The sequence below is a fragment of the Microcaecilia unicolor genome, chromosome 3 (genome assembly GCF_901765095.1).
Source record: "Microcaecilia unicolor chromosome 3, aMicUni1.1, whole genome shotgun sequence".
NCBI classification, from domain to species: Eukaryota; Metazoa; Chordata; class Amphibia; order Gymnophiona; family Siphonopidae; genus Microcaecilia; species Microcaecilia unicolor.
The window spans coordinates 123,230,846-123,245,147 of NC_044033.1; the positions used below are offsets into that span (position 1 = coordinate 123,230,846).

Genomic DNA, 14,302 nt, shown 5'->3' on the forward strand with positions numbered 1-14,302 from the left:
AGATGTCTACTGATTAACTATAGGTTGGGACAAATCTTCATTTCTTTGGTTTTAACTCTTGATGACTTTATAAAACTAAAGTAAACAATAATTTGCTGATGGCCAATTCCCTGAAATTCGATGCTGTTTTTCACCTTACATTTGGATTATTTTAATGATTACGTTTACAGTGAAGGGCAAGATCCAAGAGTGCCTGAAAATCATAACTCCAGTGATTTGTACTAGGACCGTTGTTTAATATATTCCTTAATAATTGTGAAAAGGAGGCAATTATTAAGGTAATCAAATGTACATATGACACCAAAGTTATTCAAAGCAGCTAAAACATGAGCAAATGGAATGAACTTCTGGAGGATCGTAAGAAACTGGGGAACTGGGCATCTAAAAGAGAAGTGATATGCAATACAGATAAGTGCAGAATAATGCACATAGAGAAAACCATCATTATGCTGGGTTCCAAATTAGGAGTTCCCCCAGAAAAAGAACCTTGGAGTAATTGAAATTCTCAATTCAGTGGGCAGCCGTCATCCAAAAAGCAAGTACAGAATAATAGAAATTATTCAACAAGCAACAGACCTGAGAATATGATAATGTCGCTCCATAAATCTATGGTGTGACCAAACCTTGGGCACTCTGGATGCAATTCTAAAGCGGGAGCCCCCAATCAGGCACCCCGAGGCCATGCGGTAGGAGCCTATTCTATAATGGAACCTGGGCACCTAGACTTAAGGTATATTTGGCACTTTGTGGTTGTGCAAATTGGTTATCATGAACACAATAAAAATGATTTAAACATAAAATACTCGCAAGACTTGGTATCGGCGTGCCTAACATTTAGACCAACCACAGAGCCCTTGTAACTGCGGGCAGCTAAATGCAAAAAGGACGTGCATAACTCACACTACGCAGAACCGCCAAGAGATTAAGACGGGCCCAGGGCAAGGCCGCCGCTGCTGCCCCCCCCCCCCTGTATTGTCACCACCGCAGACCCCGATCACTGCTGCTGTTGCCACCCCCCCGATTGTTGCTGCCTCCACCCCCCCTCCCCGATCCAGCCCCCCCCCAGCGCCTCGCGTCTGCGTGAATGAAGCAGATCGCCTCGGGCCCCAGCCTTCCCTCACTGTGTCCCGCCCTCGCGGAAATAGGAAGTTACATCAGAGGAGGATGGGAAACAATGAGGTAAGGCCGGGGCCCAAGGTGATGTGCTTCTTTCATGCAGACGCGTTGCATGCTGGTGCTGCCGATTGATTTTTTTTTTTTTTTTTAAATGCAGGGGCGGATCGTCACCACCGCGTCGTTCCTCTGAGCAGAAGAAGGCGAGAGACCCCGGCGCTGGGCGGGCCCAGGGAATTTTGCCCCCCTGCCCCCCCTCTCGGCGGCCCTGGTCCTATGTCTCACCTATGCTCCACTCCTGTGTATTCCCCCTTCAAAAACTGCACAATGTAAGTTACGTATATATTTGCAGAATAGCACTTAGGCATCCTGCTAACGTTTATGTGGGTAAGTTCACACATACCTACATTAAGTACTAGTATTCCAGACATTTATGTGTTCAAGGGGGTGTAAATGTGGGTGCCTAGATTACAGAATTGCTCTGTGCGCAAAGTTATGGTCACCTCATTTAAAAAACATATAGCAGACCTAGAAAATGTACAGCATTAAAAATGGCATACGGGATGCAACTACGCCCTTATGAAAAGGGGCTGAACAGGTTTGGACTCTTCAGCTTACAAAAAGATTGTAAGCTCTTTGAGCAGGGACTGTCTTTCTTCTATGTTTGTGCAGCGCTGCGTATGCCTTGTAGCGCTATAGAAATGCTAAATAGTAGTAGTAGTAGACAACTGAGAGGGAATATAAGAGGTTTATATCTGGGATGCGCTTTTCCCAGAGATCCTAAGTTGTGTTTTATTGGGTCTAGCCAACTACAAAGGACTGAAGTTGCAGTGCTGCCTCGAGCGACTGTATCTTGCTGCGGCTAAAAGTGTTATTGTGGCTCACAGGAAACAAGCTGAGGGACCTACTACTGACTGGCTGGTGAAACTCACTATTCTCGGAAAGATGGAAACGCTTACTGGGGCGTTATGATCCTACCGATGAAGAACAGTCTCATCTTTGGGACTTGGTTAAGGAAGTGAGAAGTTGATTTTCTGGGGGAGAGGGTTGGGGGACTTTTTCCAGAGGCACTGAAGAGTCACAGTGTCCCATCCCTGGTTGTATGGTGGACATTTTTTGTTGAGGGGTTTAGGCAGGGGAGATTTAGGTGGGGAGGGGGAATTTAGGAAGGGGAGGTAATGGAGTGGAAGGTGGAGAGGATTTTGAAAAACATTTTTTGATGTTTGTGTTTGTTTAGATTGGTTATTGCTGTAATTTTGGATTTTGTACTATGCTCTTTGTACAGCTTGTAATAAAAATGAAAGTAAAAAAAAAAAAGGAAGAGGTTTATAAAATCATGACTGCCATGGAACAGGTTAAAAGGGAATAGCTACTTACCCTTTCAAATGATAGACACTTTCACCCAACACCCAGTTAAGCTGTTGAATGTGTTGCTGAAGGATTTGCTAATAGTATAACTGGGTTTTAAAAAGGGTTGGGCAAGTTTCTAGAGAATACAAATGTTAAAAGGTACTAGCCAAGAAGATGTGTAGCCTGCCACCTCTAACTTCTGGGTGTGAGCAATAGCAAATGTATCTCCCCATTAAAGCCTACATATAGGTTTAGGTGCCTATAACCTAGGCAGTTTGAGAAATGGCAATTTCTAGCATGCCTGAAAGAAGGCTGTACCTGATGAACAAATATCTATGTGCAGGTTCAGACCAGGAACGATTAAAAATATTGAAATAGCCTCTGTGAGAAGACTACCTGGTCTCCCCGAGGAGTCATCTTATCCAGTTCTCCCCAGGCATGCTCAAACTCTACTTCCTTCACAAAATCTTCCTCCACGTCCTCATCTTCAGAGCTCGTTTCCACATTTCCTCTCCCTCTTGCTATGTCAGGCTCACTATCACTTTCATCTTCTTCCTCTTCCCTTAAATCAGAGTCTACTTCCTCATCTGTTGCTTCCTCCAGCTCTTCTTTATTAGGATCATCATCTGCTTCTGCATCTTCAGATGGCGCCTCAGAACTGATGCCTTTTTCTTCCTGTAAAGACTCTTCATCGTCTTCATGAACATCAGCCTCACTCTCTAAACATTAAACAAAGAAAACATTTGCAAGCAAAAATAAATACAAGATTGACTTCAGCACATCATCTTAGAAAATGTAAATATGACATTTATTCAAAACAGGAAAACATGCTTCATCTCATGTAGGATAGATACATTAAAATGTTCCATTTTAGTATTTATTGCTTGAAAGGTGATATTGCCAATGAAAGAATCCAATGCCAAATCACAAATAACTAGGAACAATGGATGGGCGATCTGGTCTTCATCTACCATGACCTACTTTATTTGCTCATCAATCTTTATCAACAGACAACCACCTGACCATCAATATTGAGAGGTAACACGGCCATCTTCAGCTCTGCTTCCCAGAAAACCAATACCTAGGCCAACACTCAGGACTCCTTCCCTTTGCATTGCCGTGTTTTACAATAATGCCCACAACTACCCAAAAATAAATAAATATAAATAAAAATAGATGGTCTCCCTGTGATCATTGCAGCCCCATGCTGTTGTATCACATATGTTTTGGTTTATAACTGCTACTCCATGCAGATCCTAATGATTTCTTACATATGCAGTGCAATCACACCACTGTTGTTTAGGGTTGTAGCTGCCATGTGGTACAGGTTATTCCAAAGCATTCCCGGAAGCATAGTGCAACCATACCACTGTTATAATGCACTGAACTGCCACTCCATGCAAGGAGTGCCCTTCTAGATTTCTTTATTAAATGGTTGCATGGGGAAACTCTAGTTGAATATATGAGATAAGACAGGGCTCAAGAAATTCTGGGTGCTAGGTCACCATGGCACCTAGAAACTGGACCCTGGCACCCATCCAAAACTGCTTGTCTAGTCCATGATGTCTCTCTCACAGAAAGGGGCTTTTCTGCCATCTGTATTATGAAACTGTAAGATCAACAAGCTCTTCCTGCACCATGTGGCTCAAATTCATTGACAGCATAATGACACTGTTACATGGCAGGAATGTCCATTGCTGGGGAGGAGGCAGCCTGGCAGCATTAAAAGTAATAAGCAATGAAGCAAGGTAGAGGCATGCCTAGCTATAGTCTTGCAAGCACACCAGGTGACCTGGGATGGTTTTGCTGAGTGGGCGCAATTGAGGAGTGAGGGACTTGAGACTGCAGGGGGAAGACAGGAGGATGACAGAGACAGACTGGCTAAGAGCAGGGAGAGAGACAGTCTGGTTGAGTGGGAGACATGAAAGACATAGACAGACTAGTAGGGCTTGGGCCATGGTGACAGGTGAAGCCAAGAGGCAAACGTCTCAGGCACAGCTATCAAAGGGATGATCATGTACTGCTGTCAGCATGCTTTTTTTCTAGATGGGGGAGGGGGGTGGCGTGGAGGGAAGGAGGAACAAACAGAATTTGGAAACCCACCTTAGTAAATCAGGCTGTAATGAGCTGTGGCAGAACTCAGAGGACAGTAGAAAGGAGGGAAAGGCAACAGAGATTTTACTTGTTGCTTCCTAAGTTTTTGGGCTGGCTCTTAAATCCAAAGAAAATCTGGCAAGCTTTGTTAAAGGTATGTTATTAAGAACTCTAATACTCCAAAGCAGCAAGCTAGTGTTCACACACACACAAAAAAGTAGAAAGTAAAAGAAAAGAGATATATGATAGAATTATATTTTCAATGAAATGTGCAAAATGGCAAATTTTCCTACCATGAATGGGTGATGGCCTTGGGGCACTTCCCATTCCATAACCACCTTTGAACTGTTGTGAATTTCAATGCTTTTACTAGCATAAACCACAAGTAAAACACTACTTAAATATCATACTTAGAAACTCAGAAATACATAATATTTAAACACATTTACCTACGTAACCAGTTTGAGTGTTATAAAGCATATTGACATCAAAAGTCATCTATAATAGAAAAATATCAGAGCTAAGAAACTTTGGGGCACTTTTACCATGCATTAAGCACTTATGGCTGGATTCAGTAAATGGAGCAGAAATTTGGGCACCAAAAAAAATGAACGCTATTTAAAAAAAAAAAAAAATGGCGATCTGAGTTGGGCGCCAATTATAGAATAGTGCTTAGTGCTGGGATCCGCACCCAAGGCTTTACATCAACTGAAATCTGATATAAATTCTTACACCTATATTACATGTGTATCTTCCGTATTTTGTGCTCTGTGAATGCCCCTGACCCACCCCTGCCCCTACCATGGCCACGCTCCGTTTTCAGTTGCGCACTAAAAAATTTACATGCACATCTTTATAGAATAGCACCTAGCAAGATGCATGTATAAATTCAAACTGTTGCCAATTAGCACCAATAATGGTTAATGTTCAATTATTGGCTATGTAAGGGGGTTTATAGAACACTGCCCCTCACCCTTAAGAAAAGTCCCTCTGATAGCCTGGACCACCTTAAAAGCACAGGATCCGCCCCAGGAAGAAGTGAGCCAGGAGGGGTGGAGTCAATACCTGGGAGATTAAAAGGCAGGGTCAGGCTGAGGTTAAGGTTAAGGAGGCCCAGGGAAGGAAGAACTGAAGCCCAAGTCTATGCCTTTACTGAACATGGTTAGCTGCTGTGACCTAGCTGAAGTAAGCCATCTTTGTTTCTTGTTAAGACCTGCAAGCCTTCCTGAGAGCTTACAGGCTGTGTTTGGGGTGGGGCAGCCCCACCAGCCACAGACTGCTTGGCCTGATACTACTCGAGACTGTTACTAAATAAGAGAAACTGTTCCATCTGATGTTCCTGGCCTGTGAATCAACAGGTCCCAGGGCTCAGGTGTGTAAAAACATTTACTCTCACATTTATATACCTTTTCTGGCCGAGTTATTCACAGGGCTACCCTCATAACCCTCGCCCGGGGTATCACAGGCTCTAATTGACTCATTACTCAATTAAATTGCAATTGCGCCCAAATAATTGCCTGGGAACGTGTTAATGGGTTTTGCGGTAGTTTGCCTGTTACCACACCTTAAACCACATGTTACTAAATTATTCAGGATTTTTCTGTTAGGGGGCGTGGCATGGGTAGAAAGTGGGCATCGAAGTGTTAGCTATCTCCGCATTAGCCAGTTAGCTCACAATAATGTGGGAACACTTAAGTGCCTGCTAAATAGGAGGCGGTGAGGGGTCCTTCATTAACTCTCAGCAAGTAGTGTGCACTAATGGCAAACACTGCTGCACAACCTGCAATAAAAGATACTGGGAACACCCTGTTTTGATGCAGTATTAGTTTTGGGCATGCTGCACATTAAAATCCTGCGTTAAAATGAGTTAAGTTCAAAACTTAACACATATTAGTAACAGAACCCTTTTGTGCCAAACAGTTAAAAAGAAATGTTGTAATAGCTAATATTGATGTCTCTAATTTTCAGCTCTGCTACTAGGAAATTCCACAGGAACTCAACTGCCTGCTCCTTACAGACAAAAATAAATCAAATAAAGAATTGTTGTACTTGAATGTGTGGAAGCGAAGTCAGAGCTGGTGTGTATGCTGGTAGTGTGCAGATCAAAGAGTTAATTATCTAGGGGCAGAGGGGTGACTATTTCACTTCTTTTACTGTGTGATTGAACCTTACTGTACTAAGCCAAATCCTGTGTGACAATGTCTCAGGAGCAGATCACGTGTGAGGCAGAGATGCAAGCTTTTGTCCATCAGCTAAGTGCTGAAGGGGATGAGAATAGAGGTTTGAGGCAGAAATCTGAGAGAAAGCGTGGGAAAGAAGCAACAGAGGAAGAAACATCATTTATTACTTGTGAGAATATAACCTGACCCTACTTCTTTCTTGGTATAAAGGAAAATAAGGAGACAAATGAATGTAACAAGAACGTGTGTAATTAAGAAAAACAGGTGAGGGAGAACGTTTCCATTTATGCAAAATCTCACTTTGAACTGAGAAAAAAAAACTATACAAGACAACAGCAAAGGGCACAAGATAGGCAGAACATTTCTGGTTACTGGGACTCTAGTGACCTGATATGCCTCTCTGAGTGTTGGCTATTTTGTCTTGATTGTATTTCCCATCCCGTGCTTTTGCTTTGCTACAAAAAACTAACTTTTATTTTTTCCTAATTTGGGGCCCTATTTACTAAGCCATGGTAATGTTTTTAAGGTGCGCTAACATTAGTGCATCTTAGTAAACAGAGCCCTTGTTGTAAGAATAAAAAGGGCACTTTGTAAAAGAATAAAAAATTACTAATGTGAAAAGATTCTCTTGTTTGTACTTTTCTTTTTGTGATCCAGTCTGAACTGGTTGTTTGGTGTTCACCCCAAGATACATGTGATGCATGTGGGAAAGAGGAACCCGAATTATAGCTATGTCATGCAAAGTTATCTATAAAAAAGGATTTTAGAGATTGCTTTTCAATTCTATCTGCCTTGACCAACAAGTGCACTTGGGGTCTGTATTTGTGATTTGAAGTAATTCTGTTTAAAAATGATTGTTTAACTTAGATTGTGTGAAAATAAGTTGGAATGCAGAAGATAAGACACAGCTCTAATTAATTTGGTATGTGAAGAGGAGGATGGCGCTTGTTTTCGAGTTCAGACTGGCCACCTGGACTTGGAAACATGTGACCACATTCCCACAGTATGGCTTGTTTACCTATTCTCAAGCATTCTGTAATTTTCCTTGGCTCTGAAAATAAGCTTTAGCTTAATAAAAAGGGGGGGCTTGTTGCAGCAGAGCTCTGAGCCTCATCTGTGGGTGGACGCATCGCGCAGAAAAGACTTGTTCCTGGTCATAAGGAGACTTCAGGCTTTCACTGCAACGGGCCTCAAAGCTGATGAGATAAGGGCCTGAAATTCCTGACCAGTGATGTTGTACGTATAATATGCATATATCTGTCTTATAGCTTTCTTTTAGTTATTTGATTTAATCATTGTATATATCTTAATCACTGTAGATTTTAGAACCTCTACTAAAGGTCTCATTTACCTAATACGAATTCAAAAGAATCCACATATTGAGTAGTCTGTGTCAGTGAGACAGGCTGTAAATCCATAACAGTACAGGGGGCTACTCCGGAGAAGTCTCGCTTGTGGGTATCACATTGTATAATGTCTTTTGAAGAGGGTGTGGTTAGCGATAGTCCTTGACAGGACCTTAGTGTCCTTGGAGGTATGTAGAGGATCATCCTATTCTTCAGGTACTCAGAGCCATTTCCTTTAAGGGCCTTGAAGATCAGACTTAGAGTTTTAAATTTAGCCCTGTATTGTACTGGTAGCCAGTGAAGTTTTTGCAAAAATGGTATGATGTGGTCACGTTGCTTGCAACATTCTATTAGTCTTGCTGTAGCATTCTGAATCAATTGAAGCTGGTGCAGGGCCTTTGTAATCAGACCGTTGTATAGTGCATTACAGTAATCCAATCTTGATGTTATCATGGCATGCACAAGTGGGATAAAATTTACCTTCTCAATATAAGGAGAGAGGCACTGTAGCTGTCGCAAATAGTAGAAGCAACTCTTGAAGGTTGCTTGGATTTGGGGGATAAGATTAAGTGTTGAATCTAACTGTATTCCAAGGTTCCTGACTTGTGATTGGAGGGGGAGTTCATACTTCCCAAAAGAGACTGTGATGTCAGGTATGTATCCACTTGTGTTAAGGACCCAGAAAAGCTCAGTTTTACTTGGGTTCAGGCACAGTTTGTTGTGTTTAGCCCATTCTTGAATTGATGTTAGACAGGTAATCCGTTTATTCAAGGCAGTAGGTAAGTCTGGTTCAATGAGTATGAGTAAATGCACATCATCTGTGTAGATGTAGAACTGAGTATCTATAGCATGGGATAGCACTGCAGTTGTGGAATTCATTGCGTAATGGTAAAGAGCATAAGTACAGAAGTATTGCCATATTGGAACAGACCAAAGGTCCATCAAGCCCAGCATCCTGTTTCCAACAGTGGCCAATCCAGGTCACAAATACCTGGCAAGATCCCAAAAAAGTACAAAACATTTTATACTGCTTATCCCAGAAATAGTGGATTTTCCCTAAGTCCAATTTAATAATGGTCTATGGACTTTTCCTTTAGGAAGCCGTCCAAACCTTTTTTAAATGCCGCTAAGCTAACCGCCTTTACCACATTCTCTGGCAACGAATTCCACAATTTAATTACACATTGAGTAAAGAAACATTTTCTCTGACTCGTTTTAAATTTATTACTTTGTAGCTTCATCGCATGCCCCCTAGTCCTAGTATTTTTGGAAAGCATAAAGACGCTTCACATCTACCTGTTCAACACCACTCATTATTTTATAGACCTCTATCATATCTCCCCTCAGCCGCCTTTTCTCCAAGCTGAAGAGCCCTAGCCGCTTTCGCCTTTCCTCATAGGGAAGTTGTCCCATCTCCTTCATCATTTTCGTTGCCCTTCTCTGCACCTTTTCTAATTCCACTATATCTTTTTTGAGATGCGGAGACCAGAATTGAATACAATATTTGAGGTGCGGCGCACTGTTGCACCATGGAGCGATACAAAGGCATTAAAATGTCCTCATTTTTGTTTTCCATCTTTTCCTAATAATACCTAACATTCTATTTGCTTTCTTAGCCGCAGCAGCACACTGAGCAGAAGTTTTCAACGTAACATCAACGACGACACCTAAATCCCTTTCTTGGTCCCTAACACCTAACATGGAACCTTGCATGAGTTATCTATTATGAAGTCTGCTGAATTATTTTTGGACACCAGAAAACATATTTATTATCTACCAGGTTTTTCTACATTTATTAGAATAAATGATGCATGCATATATATTTAAGAGTAACCAAGAAAAAGCACTGAAATACAAAGTGAATGGGCTAAGTCGGCAATAGCGTGTGGCTTTGTAAACAGGGGGGATTAGAGTTTTAATAAACATAAACATATATGCATACCTAATCATGTGTATCCAACCATTATATGTTACATGCAGCTATTTATACAGCAAATTGTACAAATTACTGATGATTTGTTTTGTAAGAGTGCTGAAAGTCCTTTGAATACAAATGATTTTGTTACATTCTAAAATTAAAAACATTGGCTCACCTGAACCCCTGAAACAGCCTGAAGGGAAAACACTGGTCAAGATCAGGACAATGGGTTATCAAAATTAAGGAGATATTGAAAAACAAATTTGTTCTCATCTGTTAAAGTTCCAATGAAATGTCAGTGGGGGAAAATGAACCATTACAGAGAAGCTTTTTCTACCTATGTTAACACTGCAATGAATATTGGATTTTAAAGTATTATTACAACTCAAAATATTATTGGTGAAATTAAAGGAGGATTCCTCAAGCAGTGTTAGGGCGTTCGCATGGGTGTTAGGGCCTTAATGCACATTAAGAGAATTAGCACACGTTAAATGCTAAGAAGCCCACAATGGCATTTAGCGTGTATTAACTCTCTTAACGTGCATTAAGGCACGAAGGCCCTAATGCTACTTGATGAATTCCCCCCTTAAGCCACTAACTGGACACTGTTGGGACAATATTTAAAAAAATTTTCACACTGAAAAATTAAAATATCAAATCAGAGGTGTAAAACCAATGACAGAGATTGAACTGCAAGAAAATATGCATTACCGATGTTGTATACTGCACTAAGGCTTTTTCTCCAATGATTAAAAATTCTTTGGTCTTACCTAAAATTACTGATGATTCTTGTAGTCTTTAGACATAGTTAGGTGGAATTTTTCAATCTTCCTTTAAAAAAAAAAATCTTTCCCTCTCTTTGCAATTAGTATTATTCCCAATATTAATTTACCAACCTGATTCTGTGTTCTTTTCCTTTAATTGACATTTTATCTTTGGAGAGATTACAGCTTTCTTCCTGCTTGTTTCTAAAGCCTTCTGTTTGCTCTTTCGGGGCACTCCTGACTTCAGGGCAGAAAGAGATTTTTGTTTCTGTTTACCTAGCAATGATGGCTCTTGGTCATCCTTCACTTCAATTTGTCCTAAGTTAACTTTCTTGACAATCACTTTCTTTGCTTGGTCTGTTTCTGTGGAGCTCTTTTGCCTTTCACCTTGTATACAGGTCAACTCTAACAATCCTCTAGCATTCTCTCTCTGTTTAGTCTTTTTGCTTCTTTCTTCTGGTTGAACATTGTCAAGCAATGTCCCCGAGTCCAATTTTCCTTTTGCTTTCACCATTTTCTTTTTGCTCTTTAAGGTCATCTCTTTGCTGTCAGCATCAGAGAGATTAGACTCCTCTGACTCCGATAGGTCATAGAAGCGTTTCAGATCTTCAGTGGTGTTGTGATGGATGGGCCTGCCTCTTTTATCCACAGAATACTTTAGGCTGAACTTTTTATCATGGAACATAGCTCTGAATCGTTTATCAATCTTGATTTTGTTCTCTTTTTCTGGCATTTCCCAAAACCTGGGGTCCTTTGTAACCTGGCTGAACCGCTGGTCACTGGCTAGCTCTTGGCTGGATGCCATTTTAAAGTCCTGTAAAACAACACATGAATAACATAAGGAAGGAAGTGTAAAGTTTATAGAGCATTTGGGTTTTGAAACAATATAAAATAAAATAATCAGACCTTCTGGCATATTGTTTTTAAACTTCACAATGGTATTTTGCAATTTCATTTTCCAAACTACCAACCTTTTTTAGTATTATCTACTTTTATTTGAGTTAATTTGATAGGCTTCAATGTTTTTGTTGGGCTACAGTACCATGAGCTTTCATGCACATTTTTCCCCTTATTATTACATCCCCTCCCACTTACTTTAGTCCATCCATCAGTATAAGATTTGCATTGGCTGAGGACCAAACACAGTAGCTCCCTTCAGCACATGTAGTTGTGGAAGTCTAAGTCAAATTGATTGCCTACATTTACCTCCTTTGTACTGTGAACATGCTGTTTCTACAACACCCAGCCAGCTCAGTGACCAGAGCTCTAGCCTGGGAATCCACGCTGCCAATAAGCAAGTGAATGACTCAAATCTGTATGTTTTATCTTGTTTGTTATACTATTTTTAAGCTGTACACTGCTTTGGTTATATTGGAATAGTGACTTATACATGAAATTGGATTTGAAACAACTACTATTGAAAAATCAAGGACCAGATGTACTAAGCATGTATTCCACAGAGATAAAATGGAGGGAAAATCCACCTTCAAAGCATATGACCCTAGGTCAGATATAAAAATAGTCTGTACTTTATTAAAACTACAAAAAGTACATATTAAAAGTACAAAAAGTAAACAAAAATAAGAGAAGCGGGAAGCCTATATGGTTCTCGAAACAAGTAGCTGAAAAAATAAGAGCAAAAGAGGCTTTGTTCAAGAAATACGAAAGAACGCAACGAGAGGATCACGGAAAAGATTATCTGATTAAACTCAAAGAAGCTAAGAGGGAAATACTGCTAGCGAAAGTGTGAGCGGAAGAAAAAATGGCTAAAGATGTAAAGAGAGGTGACAAGACTTTTTTCAGATATATTGGAGAAAGGAGAAGAGATAGGAATGGAATTGTGAGACTGAAAGATAATGAGAATGGCTATGTGGAGAGTGATGAAGATAACGCGAACATGCTAAACAATTATTTCTCTTTGGTGTTCACGGAGGAAAATCCTGGAGGACAGCGGTTGGCTGCTGAGGGAACGTCTGGGAATGGAGTGGATACTGCACCGTTTACGGAAGAAAGAGTTTATAAACAGCTGGAGAATCTGAAGGTGAACAAAGCTATGGGGCCAGATGGGATACAGGATACTGAAGGAGCTCAGAGAGGTCCTGGCGGGACCTCTTAAAGATTTATTTAATAGATCTTTAGAGACGGGAAAGGTTCCACGAGATTGGAGACGAGCGGATGTGGTCCCTCTTCACAAAAGTGGAGACAGGGTAGAAGTGGGAAACTACAGACCGGTAAGTCTCACGTCGGTGGTAGGAAAAATAATGGAGTCGCTGCTGAAAGAAAGTATAGTTAACTTTCTAGATGCCGACGGGTTACGCCGAGGCAACATGGCTTTACCAAAGGAAAATCCTGCCAAACGAATCTTATTGACTTTTTTGACTGGGTGACCAAAGAACTGGATGAGGGACGTGAGCTAGATGTAATTTACTTGGACTTCAGCAGAAGACTCGTGAATAAGCTGAAATGGTTGAACTTAGGACAGAAAGTGGTGAACTGGATAAGAAACTGGTTGACCGACAGGTGGCAGAGGGTGGTGGTAAATGGAATCTGCTCGGAGGAAAGGAAAGTGAACAGTGGAGTTCCTCAGGGGTCAGTGCTAGGGCCTATTCAGTTTAATATATTTGTGGGAGATATTGCTGAAGGGTTGGAAGGAAAGGTGTGCCTTTTTGCGGATGACACAAAAATAGCCAATAGAGTGAATACCCTGGAGGGAGTAGAAACGATGAAAAGGGATCTCCGAACGTTAGAAGAATGGTTGAGGGTCTGGCAGTTAAAATTACCCCCGGCGGCCTGAACCGGGAAGTAGAGTGGCTTCATGAATAATAAACAGATGACGTCACTCTTTAGACTAGATGTAAATAGGGTGCATGCACCGGCGTTCTTTTAACAGCTGGTCCCGCAAGAGACAGTCATCCCTCCTTGTAGGTAAGCCTTTGAGGTATTACAGAGTCGTGAAATTATAAGGACTGACAACATAGTGTTGAATATTACAATTCAGAAAGATATATTTTTTGCATTGTAAGAAGCATGCACGGTTAGACTAAATAAATGGGATAATAATGTCATTACATATTGCAGAGTGACATTATCCAGAGGGGGCGTGGCCCTGGTACAACTAAGGTCTCCTGATGATGCTACAAACAGTGAAACACATGTTGTGTTGAGAACGAGAGAGAACCACAGAGCATGAGCGATAACCACATGGTTATGAGTTAAGAAGGAGTAGTTAAGAAGAATCTTTTTGAATGTTTTATTCATTTTCACTTCTATCACGAGCACGATCACCTATCAACAGAGCTCCGCTGCTCTACTGAGCAGTACCCAACAGAAGTTTGAAAACACAAGTGAATCCAGCCCCAAGCTAAGTACCAGTTTCTGCTATCAGAGATGCATTTTTTATTATGGTTACAGAGTTAAGGAGTGTCCATCATTAGAAAAGGCTTGTGGGTGGTAGGTAGGGCTGAGTGCCATGATGTTGGGTTCTGCCTGCTGCGACTCAGTAGACCAGCCTGAGCAACTTGCATTTTACTGAGCACT

General features: G+C 41.1%; 1 protein-coding gene across 2 annotated transcripts in view; it reads right to left on the minus strand.

Moving 5' to 3' along the window:
• Positions 1–14,302, minus strand: part of ESF1 (ESF1 nucleolar pre-rRNA processing protein homolog) — a 91,614-nt gene that overhangs the window by 71,329 nt on the left and 5,983 nt on the right. Inside the window, exons 2-4 of one of the 2 annotated variants that reach the window (XM_030196343.1) lie at positions 14,246–14,251; positions 10,898–11,584; positions 2,860–3,182 (exon numbers count right to left, since the gene is read on the minus strand). In XM_030196343.1, coding sequence (XP_030052203.1) covers positions 2,860–3,182; positions 10,898–11,570 — 996 coding nt within the window. In that variant the 5' untranslated portion in view covers positions 11,571–11,584; positions 14,246–14,251. The remainder of the gene's footprint in view (positions 1–2,859; positions 3,183–10,897; positions 11,585–14,245; positions 14,252–14,302) is intronic. The other variant, XM_030196342.1, reaches the window with a different exon arrangement.